Source organism: Salvelinus sp. IW2-2015, unplaced genomic scaffold (assembly GCF_002910315.2).
Source record: "Salvelinus sp. IW2-2015 unplaced genomic scaffold, ASM291031v2 Un_scaffold2887, whole genome shotgun sequence".
Classification (NCBI taxonomy): Eukaryota; Metazoa; Chordata; class Actinopteri; order Salmoniformes; family Salmonidae; genus Salvelinus; species Salvelinus sp. IW2-2015.
Genome location: NW_019944186.1, coordinates 20,359 through 36,089, shown reverse-complemented (window position 1 = coordinate 36,089; position 15,731 = coordinate 20,359). Strand labels below are relative to the sequence as shown.

The 15,731-nt window shown below is 46.2% G+C and overlaps 1 protein-coding gene across 1 annotated transcript in view; it reads left to right on the top strand.

Annotated features, from left to right (window-relative positions):
* Window positions 1-15,731, top strand: part of LOC112074943 (signal-induced proliferation-associated 1-like protein 1) — a 76,470-nt gene that overhangs the window by 42,793 nt on the left and 17,946 nt on the right. Inside the window, exons 2-8 of the mRNA XM_024142018.2 lie at window positions 7,579-8,529; window positions 8,827-9,012; window positions 9,264-9,767; window positions 11,051-11,264; window positions 13,010-13,138; window positions 14,912-15,102; window positions 15,507-15,681. Coding sequence (XP_023997786.1) covers window positions 7,789-8,529; window positions 8,827-9,012; window positions 9,264-9,767; window positions 11,051-11,264; window positions 13,010-13,138; window positions 14,912-15,102; window positions 15,507-15,681 — 2,140 coding nt within the window. The 5' untranslated portion in view covers window positions 7,579-7,788. The remainder of the gene's footprint in view (window positions 1-7,578; window positions 8,530-8,826; window positions 9,013-9,263; window positions 9,768-11,050; window positions 11,265-13,009; window positions 13,139-14,911; window positions 15,103-15,506; window positions 15,682-15,731) is intronic.

The window sequence follows — 15,731 nt, the reverse complement described above, 5'->3', positions numbered from 1 at the left end:
TTGAATGAAATTATGTTGAACCAACGTGGAATTAACAATGGAACGAGCGCGCACACACGTTTTCAGAGAAGGGGCACTTCAACTCTGTCCTTGAAGAGAACTAAGTTGTCTTGTAAACTTTGTTCTCATTCTCAGTGGAAACGCTGTTTGCACTGTTCACAACCTGCTACACTGTGAGAAACAAGTTTTGGTGTATTTCCTAAACTATAATTTATGAGTTTTGTTCATGTTTTTATTGTCTTTTGCTTGGAGTGTTCCATGTGAGCAATGAGCATCAGTCTGCTTTCTCTGTCTTGTAAAAAAAAAAATCACTTTGAGATCGGGACAGCTGTCTGTCCCGATCTCATTGGCTGAGGGAACAGGCTAGTTGATACGTTGTTGCAGGTTCTCTAGCCATGGCCCAAGTGAAGACCACCGATAGGGAGGCAGATGGGCTGAATCTGTACTTAGTTGACAATAGAAGTTATTGGGCCAGAGACTGCATTGACCATCTCTGAGTTCCTGACTCTCATTTAGGCTGTTTAGCTGCCAGTGATCACGGAGTATCAGTGTGTCTGGAGGTTAGTGATAGTATAGTATATGTGTGTATATATATATATATATATATATATATATGATAGTAGAGGCTGGTGATCTCACATTTAGTTGAATTTAGATTTTTTTTAAAATAATTTTGATTACGTTTTTTATGATCAACCACTTGACAATGATTTTGAGAGACTAAAATGTTATTATTGAAATGAAAATGCACATAGGAAAATCATAACTGACACACAGATTGGGTAGAAATGGAAGGATAAATTGTATGCATCCCCAAACTTGGAAGTCACGGGCTGCCTATTTATTTAAAAAATATACATTCACGTTTCTATGGTCTGATTTTCAAACAAGGTAAGAAAGACATGCGTCATAATATGAAGTAAAACATTCAGGTTTCAAATAATGAATTATGTTAATTAGGTATGTTAATTAAGTATGTTTTCAAAATGCCTACTGCCTCCTGCTCATATTGTAAAGTGCTGGGTGACGTGCTGATAGCCTGCCTACCATTGTTTATCTCCTGGTCAATTTGGCAACAATTTTATTTCCCACTTTTATTTTTTTGCCAAAAGCCAGGAGTTACCAGCTTACAGAAACCCTGGCACACACACACACACACACATTAGTGTGTACCACCTCATCGTCAGCCCAGCAGAGAGAGAGACAGACACTTAGCAGGTGGTTGCTGGGATACGGAGGAGAGGAGACTGACAATTCTGAGTGTGAATGTGTGTGTGTGGAGAGGAAACTAGACATTGCTCAGTGAGACGGTGTGACAGGTGTATCTTCGGTGCTCCTGCTGCACAACCTGAGTCTTTTCTGGATGTGTATGTCAGCGTGGATTACCCTTCGGGGTTTAGACTAGGTCCCACTAAAACAACACACCGGGTTGTCATGGGGTTTAGGCTAGGTCCCACTAAAACAACACACCGGGTTGTCATGGGGTTTAGGCTGGGTCCCACTAAAACAACACACCGGATTGTCATGGGGTTTAGGCTGGGTCCAACTAAAACAACACACCGGATTGTCATGGGGTTTAGGCTAGGTCCCACTAAAACAACACACCGGATTGTCATGGGGTTTAGGCTAGGTCCCACTAAAACAACACACCGGGTTGTCATGGGGTTTAGGCTAGGTCCACTAAACAACACACCCGGGTTGTCATGGGGTTTAGGCTAGGTCCCACTCAAACAACACACCGGGTTGTCATGGGGTTTAGACTAGGTCCCACTAAAACTACACACCGGGTTGTCATGGGGTTTAGGCTAGGTCCCACTAAAACAACACACCGGGTTGTCATGGGGTTTAGACTAGGTCCCACTAAACAACACACCGGGTTGTCATGGGGTTTAGGCTAGGTCCACTAAAACAACACACCGGGTTGTCATGGGGTTTAGGCTAGGTCCCACTAAAACTACACCCCGGGTTGTCATGGGGTTTAGGCTAGGTCCCACTAAAACTACACACCGGGTTGTCATGGGGTTTAGGCTAGGTCCCACTAAAACTACACACCGGGTTGTCATGGGGTTTAGGCTACGTCCCACTAAAACTACACACCGGGTTGTCATGGGGTTTAGCTACGTCCCACTAAAACTACACACCGGGTTGTCATGGGGTTTAGACTAGGTCCCACTAAAACAACACACCGGGTTGTCATGGGTTTAGGCTAGGTCCCACTAAACAACACACCGGGTTGTCATGGGGTTTAGGCTACGTCCCACTAAAACTACACACGCGGTTGTCATGGGGTTTAGACTAGGTCCCACTAAAACAACACACCGGGTTGTCATGGGGTTTAGGCTAGGTCCCACTAAAACTACACACCGGGTTGTCATGGGGTTTAGGCTACGTCCCACTAAAACTACACACCGGGTTGTCATGGGGTTTAGACTAGGTCCACTAAAACAACACACCGGGTTGTCATGGGGTTTAGGCTAGGTCCCACTAAAACAACACACCGGGTTGTCATGGGGTTTAGGCTAGGTCCCTAAAACAACACACCGGGTTGTCATGGGTTTAGGCTAGGTCCCACTAAAACAACACACGCGGTTGTCATGGGGTTTAGGCTAGGTCCCACTAAAACTACACACCGGGTTGTCATGGGGTTTAGGCTAGGTCCCACTAAAACAACACACCGGGGTATCATGGGGTTTAGGCTAGGTCCCACTAAAACAACACCGGGTTGTCATGGGGTTTAGGCTAGGTCCCACTAAAACAACACACCGGGTTGTCATGGGGTTTAGGCTAGGTCCCACTAAAAAACACACCGGGTTGTCATGGGGTTTAGGCTAGGTCCCACTCAAACAACACACCGGGTTGTCATGGGGTTTAGGCTAGGTCCCACTAAAACAACACACCGGGTTGTCATTGGCATCGTTGTTCGACAAATACCTCGTATTTGGGCAGTAGATGTAGTCAAGTGTCCAACAGACCCAAAATTCAGAGATCCCTACTCTCGTCATCTGTTCATTTAATGTGTGAGGTGATGAGAACTCCACAAGCTTGTTATCTGTGTCAGCCAATTGACACTCAAGAAGTATAGCTTCGGTCCAGCTAAAACTGGTTCCGTCCGCTCACCTCATATTAGAGAGGAGATGGCGAATCGAGAGGTTTCACTCTCACCAAAATAAGCCCTGTGTGTTTCTATGGGTTTATTGTGGACTGATGCTTGTCGCCTGCCTTCCTTGCCTTTGGGACAACGACTCCTGTTGTTAGGGCGGAGACATGACAACGGCATCATTATATACAGATCTCTGCTCACCTGCACCTAGTGAGTGAGGGAGGTGAGGGAGTGAGGTGAGGTGAGGGAGTGAGGTGAGGTGGGAGGGAGGGAGGTGAGGGGAGGGAGGTGAGGGGAGGGAGGTGAGGGGAGGGAGTGAGGGAGGGAGGGAGGTGAGTTAGGGAGTGAGTAGGCCTGTTGTAAAATAAATCTAATTAGCCTAATTGCTGTCATTTTTTGGGTACGGTAGGAACTCGCCTTTTGTTGGTAATTGCTGCAATATAGCCTGTTCTAAACCAGTTCTTTTAATAAACAAGTGTTTTATTTCATTCTGTTGAGCCATTTTCTTTTGCCAATTTGAAGTTGTTTTTGTTTGCTGCAATAATAGAATTAGGCTACTGGCATGAAAATAAAAAACCAAGGAGGCTGAGATGCAAAAATAAGCTTAATTTAATGCCGTAATATAATAACCTGTTTTTATATTGTCCCTATAACCAGGGGTGTCAAACTCATTTCGCATCGTGGGCCACATACGGCCTAGGGAGATGTCAAGTGGGCCGGACCATTAAAATTATACCATACTCTGCTATAAATAACCAAAATATCATGTCTTTCCTTTGTTTTGGTGTAAAGAAGCACAAGAACATTAGGAAAATATTGAAATTTAATGAACTATCCTTTTACAAAACATTTCATGAAACACTCCATATTTCCTTAGACAAATGTGCAATTTACTTTTATCATTCACAAATATGCATTGCAACTGATCCCACTGATTGTACAAAGGCACAAAACTTTAATTGGTACTGAAAAATATAGTAATGCACTTTAAGATTAAATGAGACTTTTAAAGAAAGGAATTTTTAAACCACTTACACATACGCATTAAAAATCTAAATGTAATCCATGCGTACACCTTACAAACTAAGGAGAGTGATTTTAAATGTGTAATGAAGAAAGTGTTCGCCTGTCCTGTAAATCTGTAAACTTCATACATGAACATACTACACATACAATACATACTGGAAAATTTATGGAGTTGTATGAACAGTAGAATTCCATCACACAACTTTTGTTTTGAAGCTGCTGACTAACATTAAAGTGCACATTTTTTAAATCACCACAGTAAGGATTCATCTTCACAGAGCTGTATTCTTTCAATGCAAACAGTATCTAAGGCAGCATTTTAAAGGTGTTAGTCTAGTCTTGTTGCAAACACACCAAGCACGAAGGTTTTCCGTGCATCTCTGTAAATAAATAGGACGTGGTCCATTTTTCTTTGAAAATTCTACACTCCTTATCTACTTTTCTCCGTTTGGATAACGACATTTTGGCTAATGAGGGTGTAGCGGAGAGGTAGAGACCAAGGTATTAACAACGTCGTAACAAGCAGCAGATGGCGCATTGATACCGTCTGCTGTTTTCAGTCTGTCTCAGTGATGCGGCTTGTCTTCTACTCTGATGGAAAGAGTGCGCCCCTTAGCGGATAATCCATGAATTGCAGCGAATTAAAAATATTAATTCCATGTCTTTTATGCATTTTTTCCACTTTCAAATTATCCTGCGGGCCTGATCGAACCTCCTTGGGGGCCGTATGTTTGACACCCCTGCTATAAACAATGGCTCGACTTACTTTTTATATGACCCTAATAGAGTGTATAAACTTTTGTGAAGGTGTGGTGTTGGAGGCTATTAGGCTTTAGCTACTGCAGGCCTACGAAGGCAGTGCACACCTGCGCTCCCACTGACTCCGGACAGTTGAACTTGAGTTGAGGAAGAATGTTTTAGGCCCACCAGAGTTACTCTTTTAATCTAACAATATAATACTTTATATAAAAATAAATAAAAAATCCTGATTTGAAAATGTATGAATTTGCCTTTTTCTGTACGTCTATATCTCTATAGCTTATCTGACAAGAAGTGTTTCTGTACGTCTATATCTCTATAGCTTATCTGACAAGAATAAAGAAATTGCATGTCTGTGTCGGGAAAATGCTGCCGGCATATTTACTTAGGTACTTAGGTGCCGATACGATATGTATTGCGATTCTCACAATTCTATATGAATTGCGATTCGATAGTGTGATTTTTATTGTGATTCGATGTTCCAGACATATTGCTCACTGTATGTCTGCTGCAGAGAGACGTGAGAAAACTAGTTTAAATCAGTCAAATTGTCTCGTTATTTAAAAAGAAGATGGAGAATAAGCTATGAAGGAAAAAATACTGTAGTTTTGGTGCCGGTACAGACGACTGACTCCCTGATGCATTTAACGCTCACATCTCTGACAGCTGAACCGTAAGATGGACCATTATTGCTTTAGGAAAGTAGAAACTTTTTAGGTGATCTGTTTTTAAGTACGGGTAACTGTGGCTCATTTGGTCAGTATCACTTGTTTATCGATGGCGCTGGCAGCACCCGGTCATTGGTTTCTTCCTCTCTCTTTCTGCTCTCGGATCTGAACGGTTCTCTCTTGATTAACCTGCGCTGGTTTGTTTGGGTCTGTGTTCCACGGTCCTTTTCAGAACTTGTCTGACTGTCTTTGGGTCCATTCGGAACGTGTCTCTGTTTTTTTTTACCTGACGTGACCTGTGATAAGACTAAGCAATTAGCCTATTAAAATGTCTATCTGACTTTATCTGACAGTCACAGAGAGAAGGAAATAGTTTGTCAGGTTGCATGATGGAGAGGGCTTTAACATTACACAATCACACAGAGGAGAGAGACGTCATGGACTGTTAATCTTCTCAACGTGATCATCTCTCTCGATCATGATTTCTCTCTTCTTTCTATCTGCTTCTTGTCTCTCTCTCTCTCTCTCTCTCTTCCCTGTCAGAGTACATTTTGATTGTGTGCTGTTGGAACAGCCATGAGCATTAGTGAGGTCGGGCACTGATGTTGGGTGATTAGGCCTGGCTCGCAGTTGGCGTTCCAATTCATCCCAAAGTTGTTTGTTGGGGTTGAGGTCAGGGCTTTGTGCAGGCCAGTCAAGTTCTTCCACACCGATCTCGACAAACCATTTCTGTATGTACCTTGCTTTGGGCAACGGGGCATTGTCATGCTGAAACAGGAACTTCCCCAAACTGTTGCCACAAAGCTGGAAGCACAGAATCGTCTAGAATGTAATTGTATGCTGTAGCGTTAAGATTTCCCTTCACTGGAACTAAGGGGCATAGACCATGAAAAACAGCACCAGACAATTATTTATCCTCCACCAAACTTTATAATTGGCACTATGCATGATGCCAGGTCGTGTTCTCCTGTCATCCACCAAACATTAATTCATCTGTCAGACTGCCAGATCGTGAAGGTTGATTCATCACTCCAGAGAACGCGTTTCCACTGCTCCAGAGTCCAATGGCGTCGAGCTTTATACCACTCCAGTCGACACTTGGCATTGTGCATGATGATCTTAGGCTTGTGTGCGGCTGCTCGGCCACGGAAAGCCATTTCATGAAGCTCCCGAGGAACAGTTCAAGCTTCACCAACTTTGTGGCAACAGTTTGGAACTCYGTAGTGAGTGTTGCAACCGAGGACTGACGATTTTTACACACTTCAGCACTCGGCAGTCCCGTTCTGTGAGCTTATGTGACCTATCACTTCACGGCTGAGCTGTTGTTGCTACTAGACGTTTCACAATAACAGCACTTACAGACCGGGGCAGCTCTAGCAGGGCTCAAATTTGATGAACTGACTTGTTGGAAAGGTGGCATCCTATGACGGTGCCATGTTAAGTCCCTGAGCTCTTCAGTAAAGCCATTCTACAGCCAATGTTTGTCTATGGAGATTGCATGGCTGTGTGCTCAATTTTACACACTTGTCATCAACAGGTGTGGCTGAAATAGCTGAATCCACTAATTTGAAGGGGTGTCCACATACTTTTGTATATATAGTGTAGCTTTCTCATCTGATAATGAACAGCCGTGTATCAACTGATAAGCGTTGTGTTATCTTAGGTAATCAGTTGGTTTGAAATGAACTGAAGTAGCCCATCTTAAATTATTATTCTCTTAAAGAGATTAAGGTTTTGTGAATACAAGTCTTAGCAGGTCTTGTGTACGTAGATGCTAGTTTCTGTCACAGAGACATTCAGGTGCTTCTTTAACAACAGCTGTCTGGATCTCATGTAATGTCTATTTGTTTCTTCTGCTTGATAAAAAACTACTTCAGATGTATTATAGCCTCTCCTCTTCCTCTCTCTTTCTCTCACTCTCCTCTCTCGCTCTCCTCTTCCTCTCTCTCTCCTCTTCCTCTCTCTCTCTCCTCTCTCGCTCTCCTCTCTCTCTCCTCTCCCTTCCTCTCTCTCTCTCCTCTGTAGAGTCCACCGTGCCCACCAGAGACCGAAGCAGCAAGCAGACCCGAGGAGAACCAGCACTAGCTACAACGTTCTGTCCGCCCTCCTCCAGTCCTCCCAGCCACCAATGCTCTGTGAGGCTCTCTATCCTCTCCTCTCCCTGGGCATAATGCTCCATCTCTACTGCTGAGCTCCACCTTACCCCCTAACCTTTACCCCCTAACCTTACCCACCATGACCAGTCTGAAGCGGTCTCAGACGGAGCGTTCGGTGGGCGGCTCGGTACCTGCCTCTGATGAATTCTACACTCGCCGTCTGCGCCTCCCCAACGGTGGCGCCCCCCCACCCCGCTCCGAAAGCGCCCACCTCACCTCCTCTTCCTCGTCCGGCTCCTCTTCATCCTCCACCCCGGGGGTTCCCAAGATGGGGGTCAGGGCCCGCGTGGCAGACTGGCCCCCGAAAAGGGACGGAACGGGTGGAGTGTGGCACATCACCGTAGATACGGACTCTCCGAGTTCTACCATGTCATCTTCAGGTGGCGGAGAACGCGGGTCGGGCGGAGAACGCGGGTCGGGCGGAGAACGCGAACGAGAGCGGAGCTCGGGGTCGGGTTCAGGCTCGGCGCCCCTGGCCCATAGCAGCATGTCAGCTAAACTGGGCCACCTGATCAGCCCTCAGGACTCGTCGATGCTCCGGAACATCCACAACACCCTGAAGAGCAAGATGCACCACGGCAGACATCACAGCAAAGACAACCGCTACCTGTCGCCGGACGGCTACCAGGGCTCGCCGCGTAAAGGCATGAGGCGTATCCGCCAGCGCTCCAACAGTGACATCACTATCTCTGAGCTGGAGGGTGACGGGGGCGAGGGCTGGTCCTTCTCTGGCTGGACGCCCATGCACCGAGAGTACGGCAGCACGTCCTCCATAGACAAACAGACAGGCTCAGAGGAGAGCTTCTTCGATATGCTCAAGGTTTGTGTCTTAATTGATTTAGTGGTATACCTTTCTGATATATATCAGTTATTTATGATGCGCTGTCCATATGTATTTTCATTTTTATCATTAAATCACATTTTATGTATGGTTCTGCATATGTACCAAGATGTTCAAATAAACCTAATCTTCCTAAAACTAATTTTTACTTGTAGAATGTATGTATTGTTATATATATTATATATAGGCAACTCTATATGTATATATGTATTGTTATATTCCTGAGGCAACTCTATATGTATTTTAAATATGTCAAATAATTCCATTCATTCCAAGGGTTATACATCCCAGGATGCACCAGACCAGCGCAGCCCGGCACCGGACAGACTCGGGGAGCTGCTGACGGTCGCCCCGCACAAACAGGCTGCCCTGGATCTGCCTGATGGACCCCTGGGTACTGCCAGAGGTAGCCCCGCCAGTCGCCTGAAGGAAAGGGAGAAACAACTCAAAAGGAGATCCAAGGTATTGAACACGAACTGCACGGTTTTACTATCCCCTCATTGGTTGATTGTATCTATCTTGTCTGTAGTGGTCTATGCTTGATATGTTTCTGTTTAACTTTGTTATTATGAGTCTGTACATTACACCAATATTACATTTCATCAATCTTATCAAAATGTTTTACCCATACTTTATTTGTTAATGTGTTTGTGTTTATGCACAGTGAAGCAAACAACATGGGGATAATGAAGTACATTTTTATCTTATTCCAGTCGGAGACGGGCGGGGAGTCCATCTTCCGGAAGCTTCGTAGCGTCAAGGCCGAGGGCGACTCGTCCCGTGCCGGATCAGACATAGAAGACGGGGGGCGGGAGGACGGTAACAGCCCCAAACCCTGGATCTGTCAGAAGGGCTTCGCCCACTTTGACGTGCAGAGTATCCTCTTCGACCTCAACGAGGCCATCCAGGGACGACAATCCGGCGGGAAACGCAAGAACACCACCACAGGAGCTTCGGCTGCAGCCGCCGCCTCGGCCTCTGCCACTTCCTCCCTCTCGTCCAATCAGAGCGGAGTATACGGTGGGGGCGGGTCTCCGTGCGGGTCGCAGGAGGAGCTAAGTGGGAAGGAGGGGTGTCTGGGTACAGGAGGGGGACATGGCACTAACCCTGCCCTGGATCCTGGGGATGACCAGAGCAATGAATTGGTGCTGAACTGTCCCTGTTTTAGGAAGGAACTGGGAGGAGAGGGAGAAAGGAACATCCGCCCTTCTAAACAGGTAGGACGAGGATACCATAAATACACTGGCATGGACACTCACCGGCAATACGAATGCATGCAGGCACACACCCACACAATATACACTCACTCACAGATCAGTTAATGGAATGTGTTATCTGGATAACTCTGGTACCATCATAGATATTGGACAAAGACATAACTTTACGAGACCTTAAATCTCTGCATTAGCTCAAATCTTTCACCAGAATGACAGATTTTTACTTTGTCAGCTTGGGATTCGATCCAGCAACCTTTTGGTTACTGGCCCAACGCTCCTACCCTCCAGGTTACCTGCCACCCCTGTAAGGGGCTGGGCTTCTACTAAGCTGACATATGGAATTGTTTTAAGATGGTCATATGGAATTGTTTTAAGATGGTCATACCAAGGGTCATTTAACTATTTGATGTAGAATTTTAGGACCCCTGTAGGTATAAAAATACTTTTCCAAACCAGCACAGGCGTCACAAAATCCCAAATAGCGATAAAATAAATCACTTACCTTTTGAAGATCTTCCTCTGTTTGCAATCCCAGGGGTCCCAGCTACACAATGAATGGTCGTTTTGTTCGATAAAGTCCCTCTTTATATCCAAAAAAGTCTGTTTAGTTGGTGCCGTTGATTTCATTAATCCACTCGTTACCTGTAAAGTTCGTCCAAACAAGTCAAACTATGTTTCTAATTAATCCTCAGGTACTCTAATATCTAAATAAACGATAACATTTAAGACGAAGCATAGTATGTTCAATAGGGAAGATCAATTACGAAGAGCGCGGACCTCATTCACGCACGCAACAAGACTACTTTTCTAATGAGAGACACCTTGGAAAAACTACAACTTGTTCATTTTTCAAAAAACAAGCCTGAAACACTTTCTAAAGACTGTTGACATCTAGTGGAAGCCCTGGGAACTGCAATCTGGGTCCTATATTTGTTTTGGATGGATTTTCCTTAGGTTTTCGCCTGCCATATCAGTTCTGTTATACTCACAGACATTAGTTTAACAGTTTTAGAAACTTCAGAGTGTTTTCTATCCAATGCTACAAATTGTGCATAACCTAGTTTCTGGGCCTGAGTAACAGGCAGTTTACTTTGGGCACGTCATTCATCCCAACTTCCGAACACTCCCCCCGAGCCTTAAGAGGTTTTAACACATTTAGAACCCGTACATAATGCATTCATAAGCAGTTTATAAGCATGTACTGTATGCTTATGTCAACTCAAATAAATGTTACCCCTTTACCTTTACCTCCAATCTAACATTGCTCCTCTTCCCCCTCCCAGCAGGGGAGTATAGGCAGTGGAGGGAGCTCTGGGGGGGGAGGTGGCTCAGAGGAGGGGCCCCTGGAGACCACTCTCCCCCACTTCACCAATGCCGGGGTGGCCGTGCTGGAGGCCCCTAAAGATGGACAGGGACAACACGCCGACAGGGCCAGACGATCTGTAGAACACTGTGACCTGGGGGCTTACTACTACAGGAAGTACTTCTACCTGAGAGGTGAGAGGGAGGGACCTGGGGTACTACAGGAAGTCCTTCCTGAGAGGTGAGAGGGAGGGACCTGGGGTACTACTACAGGAAGTACTTCTATCCTGAGGGTGGAGGGAGGACCTGGGGTACTACTACAAGGAAGTACTTCTATCTGAGAGGTGAGAGGGAGGGACCTGGGTACTACTACAGGAAGTACTTCTATCTGAGAGGTGAGAGGGAGGGCTGGGGTACTACTACAGGAAGTACTTTCTACCTGAGAGGTGAGAGGGAGGGCCTGGGGTACTACTACGGAAGTACTTCTACCTGAGAGGTGAGAGGGAGGGACCTGGGGCACTACTACAGGAAGTACTTCTATCTGAGAGGTGAGAGGGAGGGACCTGGGTACTACAGGAAGTACTTCTATCTAGATGAGAGGGAGGACCTGGGGTACTATGACAGGAAGTACTTCTACCTGAGAGGTGAGAGGGAGGGACCTGGGGTACTATGACAGGAAGTACCTTCTACCTGAGAGGTGAGAGGAGGGACCTGGGCACTACTACAGGAAGTACTTCTACCTGAGAGGTGAGAGGGAGGGACCTGGGTACTACTACAGGAAGTACTTCTTCCTGAGAGTGAGAGGGAGGGACCTGGGTACTACTACAGGAAGTACTTCTATCTGAGAGGTGAAGAGGAGGACCTGGGGTACTACTACAGGAAGTACTTCTATGAGAGGTGAGAGGGAGGGACCTGGGGTACTCTACAGGAAGTACTTCTACCTACAAGGAGGGAGGGAGAAAGGGATGGATGGGTAGAGAGGGAGAGCTGGTACTATGACACGGAAGTGCTTCTTTTTAGGTTTACATCAGGCTGTAGGTTTCACAGCTTTAGGTTTACATCAGGCTGTAGGTTTACATCAGGCTGTCAGGTTTACATCAGCTGTAGGTTTACATCAGGCTGTAGATTTACATCAGGCTGTAGGTTTACATCAGGCTGTAGGTTTACATCAGGCTTTTAGGTTTACATCAGGCTGTAGATTTACATCAGGCTGTAGGTTGACATCAGGCTGTGTGTGCTACTTCTCTTATATTGCAATATATACAGTAATCCCTCGTTTATCGCGGGGGTTACGTTCCGAAAATGACCCGCGATAAGTGAAATCCCGCGAAATAGAAAACTTTTTTTTTTTTTACAATTAGCAACTATTACATGTATACAAATACAGTGACTCACGTGTAGGCCGTTTTCGTCGACATTATGGTTTAGGAGATGTTCGAAATTACAAGATAATTTGGCCAACTTAATGTAAATTTGCCAAGCTGTTTTATGTACGTACACATAACTGCACGAGACGACAAAATGATAGCACAATTCGTAGCATTGTTTTGATACAAGAAGCGGGAGTGAGTTTTTAGCGAATCAGAATGCAGAGCACATGCACCAAAAAAAAAAAAAAAATGCATTATGAAAAATCCGCGAAATAGCGAATCCGCGATAAGTGAACCGCAAGTGGCGAGGATCACTGATAAAAAAAAAAATTCCCTCTCTCTTCCGGTCTCGCACCAGCCGTCCCTCTCTCTCTTTCCCTCTCTCTCTTTCCCTCCCTCTCTCTCGTCTCTCCCTCTCTCTCGTCTCCCTCTCTCGTCCCTCTCTCCTCGTCCTCTCTCTCGTCCCTCCCTCTCTTTCCCTCCCTCTCTTCCCTCCCTCTCTTTCCCTCCCTCTCTCTCGTCCCTCTCTCTCGTCCCTCCCTCTCTCTCGTCGCTCCCTCTCTCGTCCAGAGCATTGGAACTACCTGGGTGTAGATGAGACTCTGGGTCCAGTAGCAGTGAGTCTGACGGAGAGAGAAGCTGGAGGAACACAAGAGCATGGACAGCAGTACACCTACAGAGTCATCTTCAGAACCAGCGAAGGTAACAAGACACTAACTAAAGCCCCTGGTTTCTCACCCGTCTCCCTCGCAGTCTGTCCTTTCTCCCTGCTTTTGTTCATTCTTAGTGAATAACCAGGCTTGTTCATAGTGTATTTCTCTCCTCTTCATTCACCACAACTCATTGATCTCAACTTCTCAAGTCATCAGCTTCAACTACCTCTTCAATTCCTTAGGACCCTGGTATTACTATAGGCAACAATGTCAGTTCATCCCCATTCACCTGCTCTCTACCCCTCCCTCCCTCCTCATCCCCGCCCTCTCTACCTCACTCCTTTTCCTGAGAGCCTGCAGATTGAACCAGTAATGTTATCATCCCTCCCTTCTCTCCTCTCTTTCTCCATCTCTGCACTTCTCTCTCCTCTCTCCACCTGTCCTCTCTCCTCCATTCCACCTCTCCTCTCTCACCTGTTCCTCCTCCTTCCCCTCCTCTCTCCTCCATTCCACCTCTCCTCCTCTCCCCTGTCCCTCTCTCCTCCTCTCCACCTCTCCTTCTCTCCTCCATTCCACCTCTCCTCTCTCCACCATCCTCATCTCCTCCTCTTCCACCTCTCCTCTCCTCCATTCCACCTCTCCTCCTCTCACCTGTCTCTCTCCTCCTCTCCACCTCTCCTCTCTCCTCCATTCCACCTCTCCTCTCTCCACCTCTCGTCCTCTCTCCTCCATTCCACCTCTCCTCTCCTACATCTCTCCTCCATTCCACTCTCCTCTCCTCACTCGTCCCCCACACCTTCCTCTTCCTCATTCCACCTCTCCTCCATTCACTTCTCCTCTCTCCACCTCTCCTCTCCATTCCACCTCTCTAACCTTTCCTCCATTCCACTTCTCTCTCTCTCTCTACCTCTCCTCTCCTCTCCACCTCTCCCTCTCCACCTCTCCTCTCTCCTCCATTCCACGTCTCCTCTCTCCTCCATTCCACCTCTCCTCTCTCCTCCATTCCATCTCTCCTCTCTCCACCTCTCCTCTCTCCACCTCTCCTCTCTCCACCTCTCCTCCTCTGCACTTCTCTCTTCTCTTCTCCACTTGCTGCTATTTCCAGCCTGGAAGGTGGGCAGGTTTGTGAGTGTGTGTAGGTTGAGACCACGTCAGAGGAAGAATAGTTTAGTCCAGTGTTCTGGGTCCTCTCCACCGTCAACACATTTACCTCCACGGGGTCTCCGTCAGAACACTACAATAATACACTTGACCACATGTAATAATATCCAGCATATTTAACCGCATTTAAAAACCTAAGGACACAGTACTGTGAGTCACTTCTCAGTGAGAGCACAGGGACATGAATGCACACACACACACACACACACACACACACACACACACACACACACACACACACACACACACACACACTGGACTGGACTCTGGGTGTTTACTGTTAGTGAGATATGAAGGCAGGTCCTTCTAGATATGAAGGCAGGTCCTTCTAGATATGAAGGCAGGTCCTGCTAGATCTTTCTATTATTCATGCTGTCCTCCACTGAAGGTTGTTTTAACCTGTGTGTGTGTGTGTGTGTGTTTTCTCCCCTCAGGAAGTTAGTTTTAGCCTTAAATTCCAAAGGAATAGAGACACTTCATATGTCTATATACAGTGTTTTAACAATGTGCAAAAAAGTAAAATAAATAAACATAAATATGGGTTGTTTTTATTTATTCTCTCTCTCTCTCTCTCTCCCCCAGTCTGGTGTAATAATGGATATCTTTATCCCTCTCTTCCTGCCTCTCCTCACCCCACTTCCTATCACCTCTCCCCTCTAGCTCTCCACCCTGCGTGGATCCATTCTGGAGGATGCGGTGCCCTCCACCTCTAAGCACGGCCTGGCTCGGGGTCTACCCCTCAAAGAGGTGCTAGATTACCTGGTACCAGAGCTGACCGCCCACTGTCTCAGACTGGCACTTAACACACCTAAAGTCACAGAGCAGCTGATGAAGCTGGACGAACAGGGGGTAAGGACACAAGAAGGGTTGTAAAATGATACAAACTTTCCTCGAGGGATTCTGGATTTTCCTGCTTATTCCCTCCGGATTCCGGGAGTCTTCAAACTGGGATCTCTGAGAGAACTTGGGGATTTAGAGAAAGTTACCAATAAGACAACAGAAAAATAACATAAGTCTCACAATTTATCACTTGCAGAGAACTTTAAATAGCACGAATGTAATCTCTCTCTCTCTCTCTCTCTCTCCTTCTCTCTCCTCTCTCCTTCTCTCTCTTCTCTCTCTCTGTCTCTCTCTGTCTCTCTCTGTCTCTGTCTCTCTCTCTCTTTCTCTCTCTCTGTGTCTCTGTCTCTTTCTCTGTGTCTCTGTCTCTCTGTCTCTGTCTCTGTCTCTCTCTTCTCTGTCTCTGTCTGTAGTTGAGTTTCCAGTTGAAGGTGGGGGTGATGTACTGTGCGTCGGGACAGAGCAGTGAAGAGGATATGTATAATAATGATTCAGCGGGTCCTGCTCTGGAGGAGTTCCTACAGCTGCTGGGGGAGAGGGTCCGACTGAAGGGATTCACCAAGTACCGAGCCCAGCTGGACACTAAGAGTACGTTACTACACTGTACACAGCTGGACACTAAGAGTACGTTACTACAC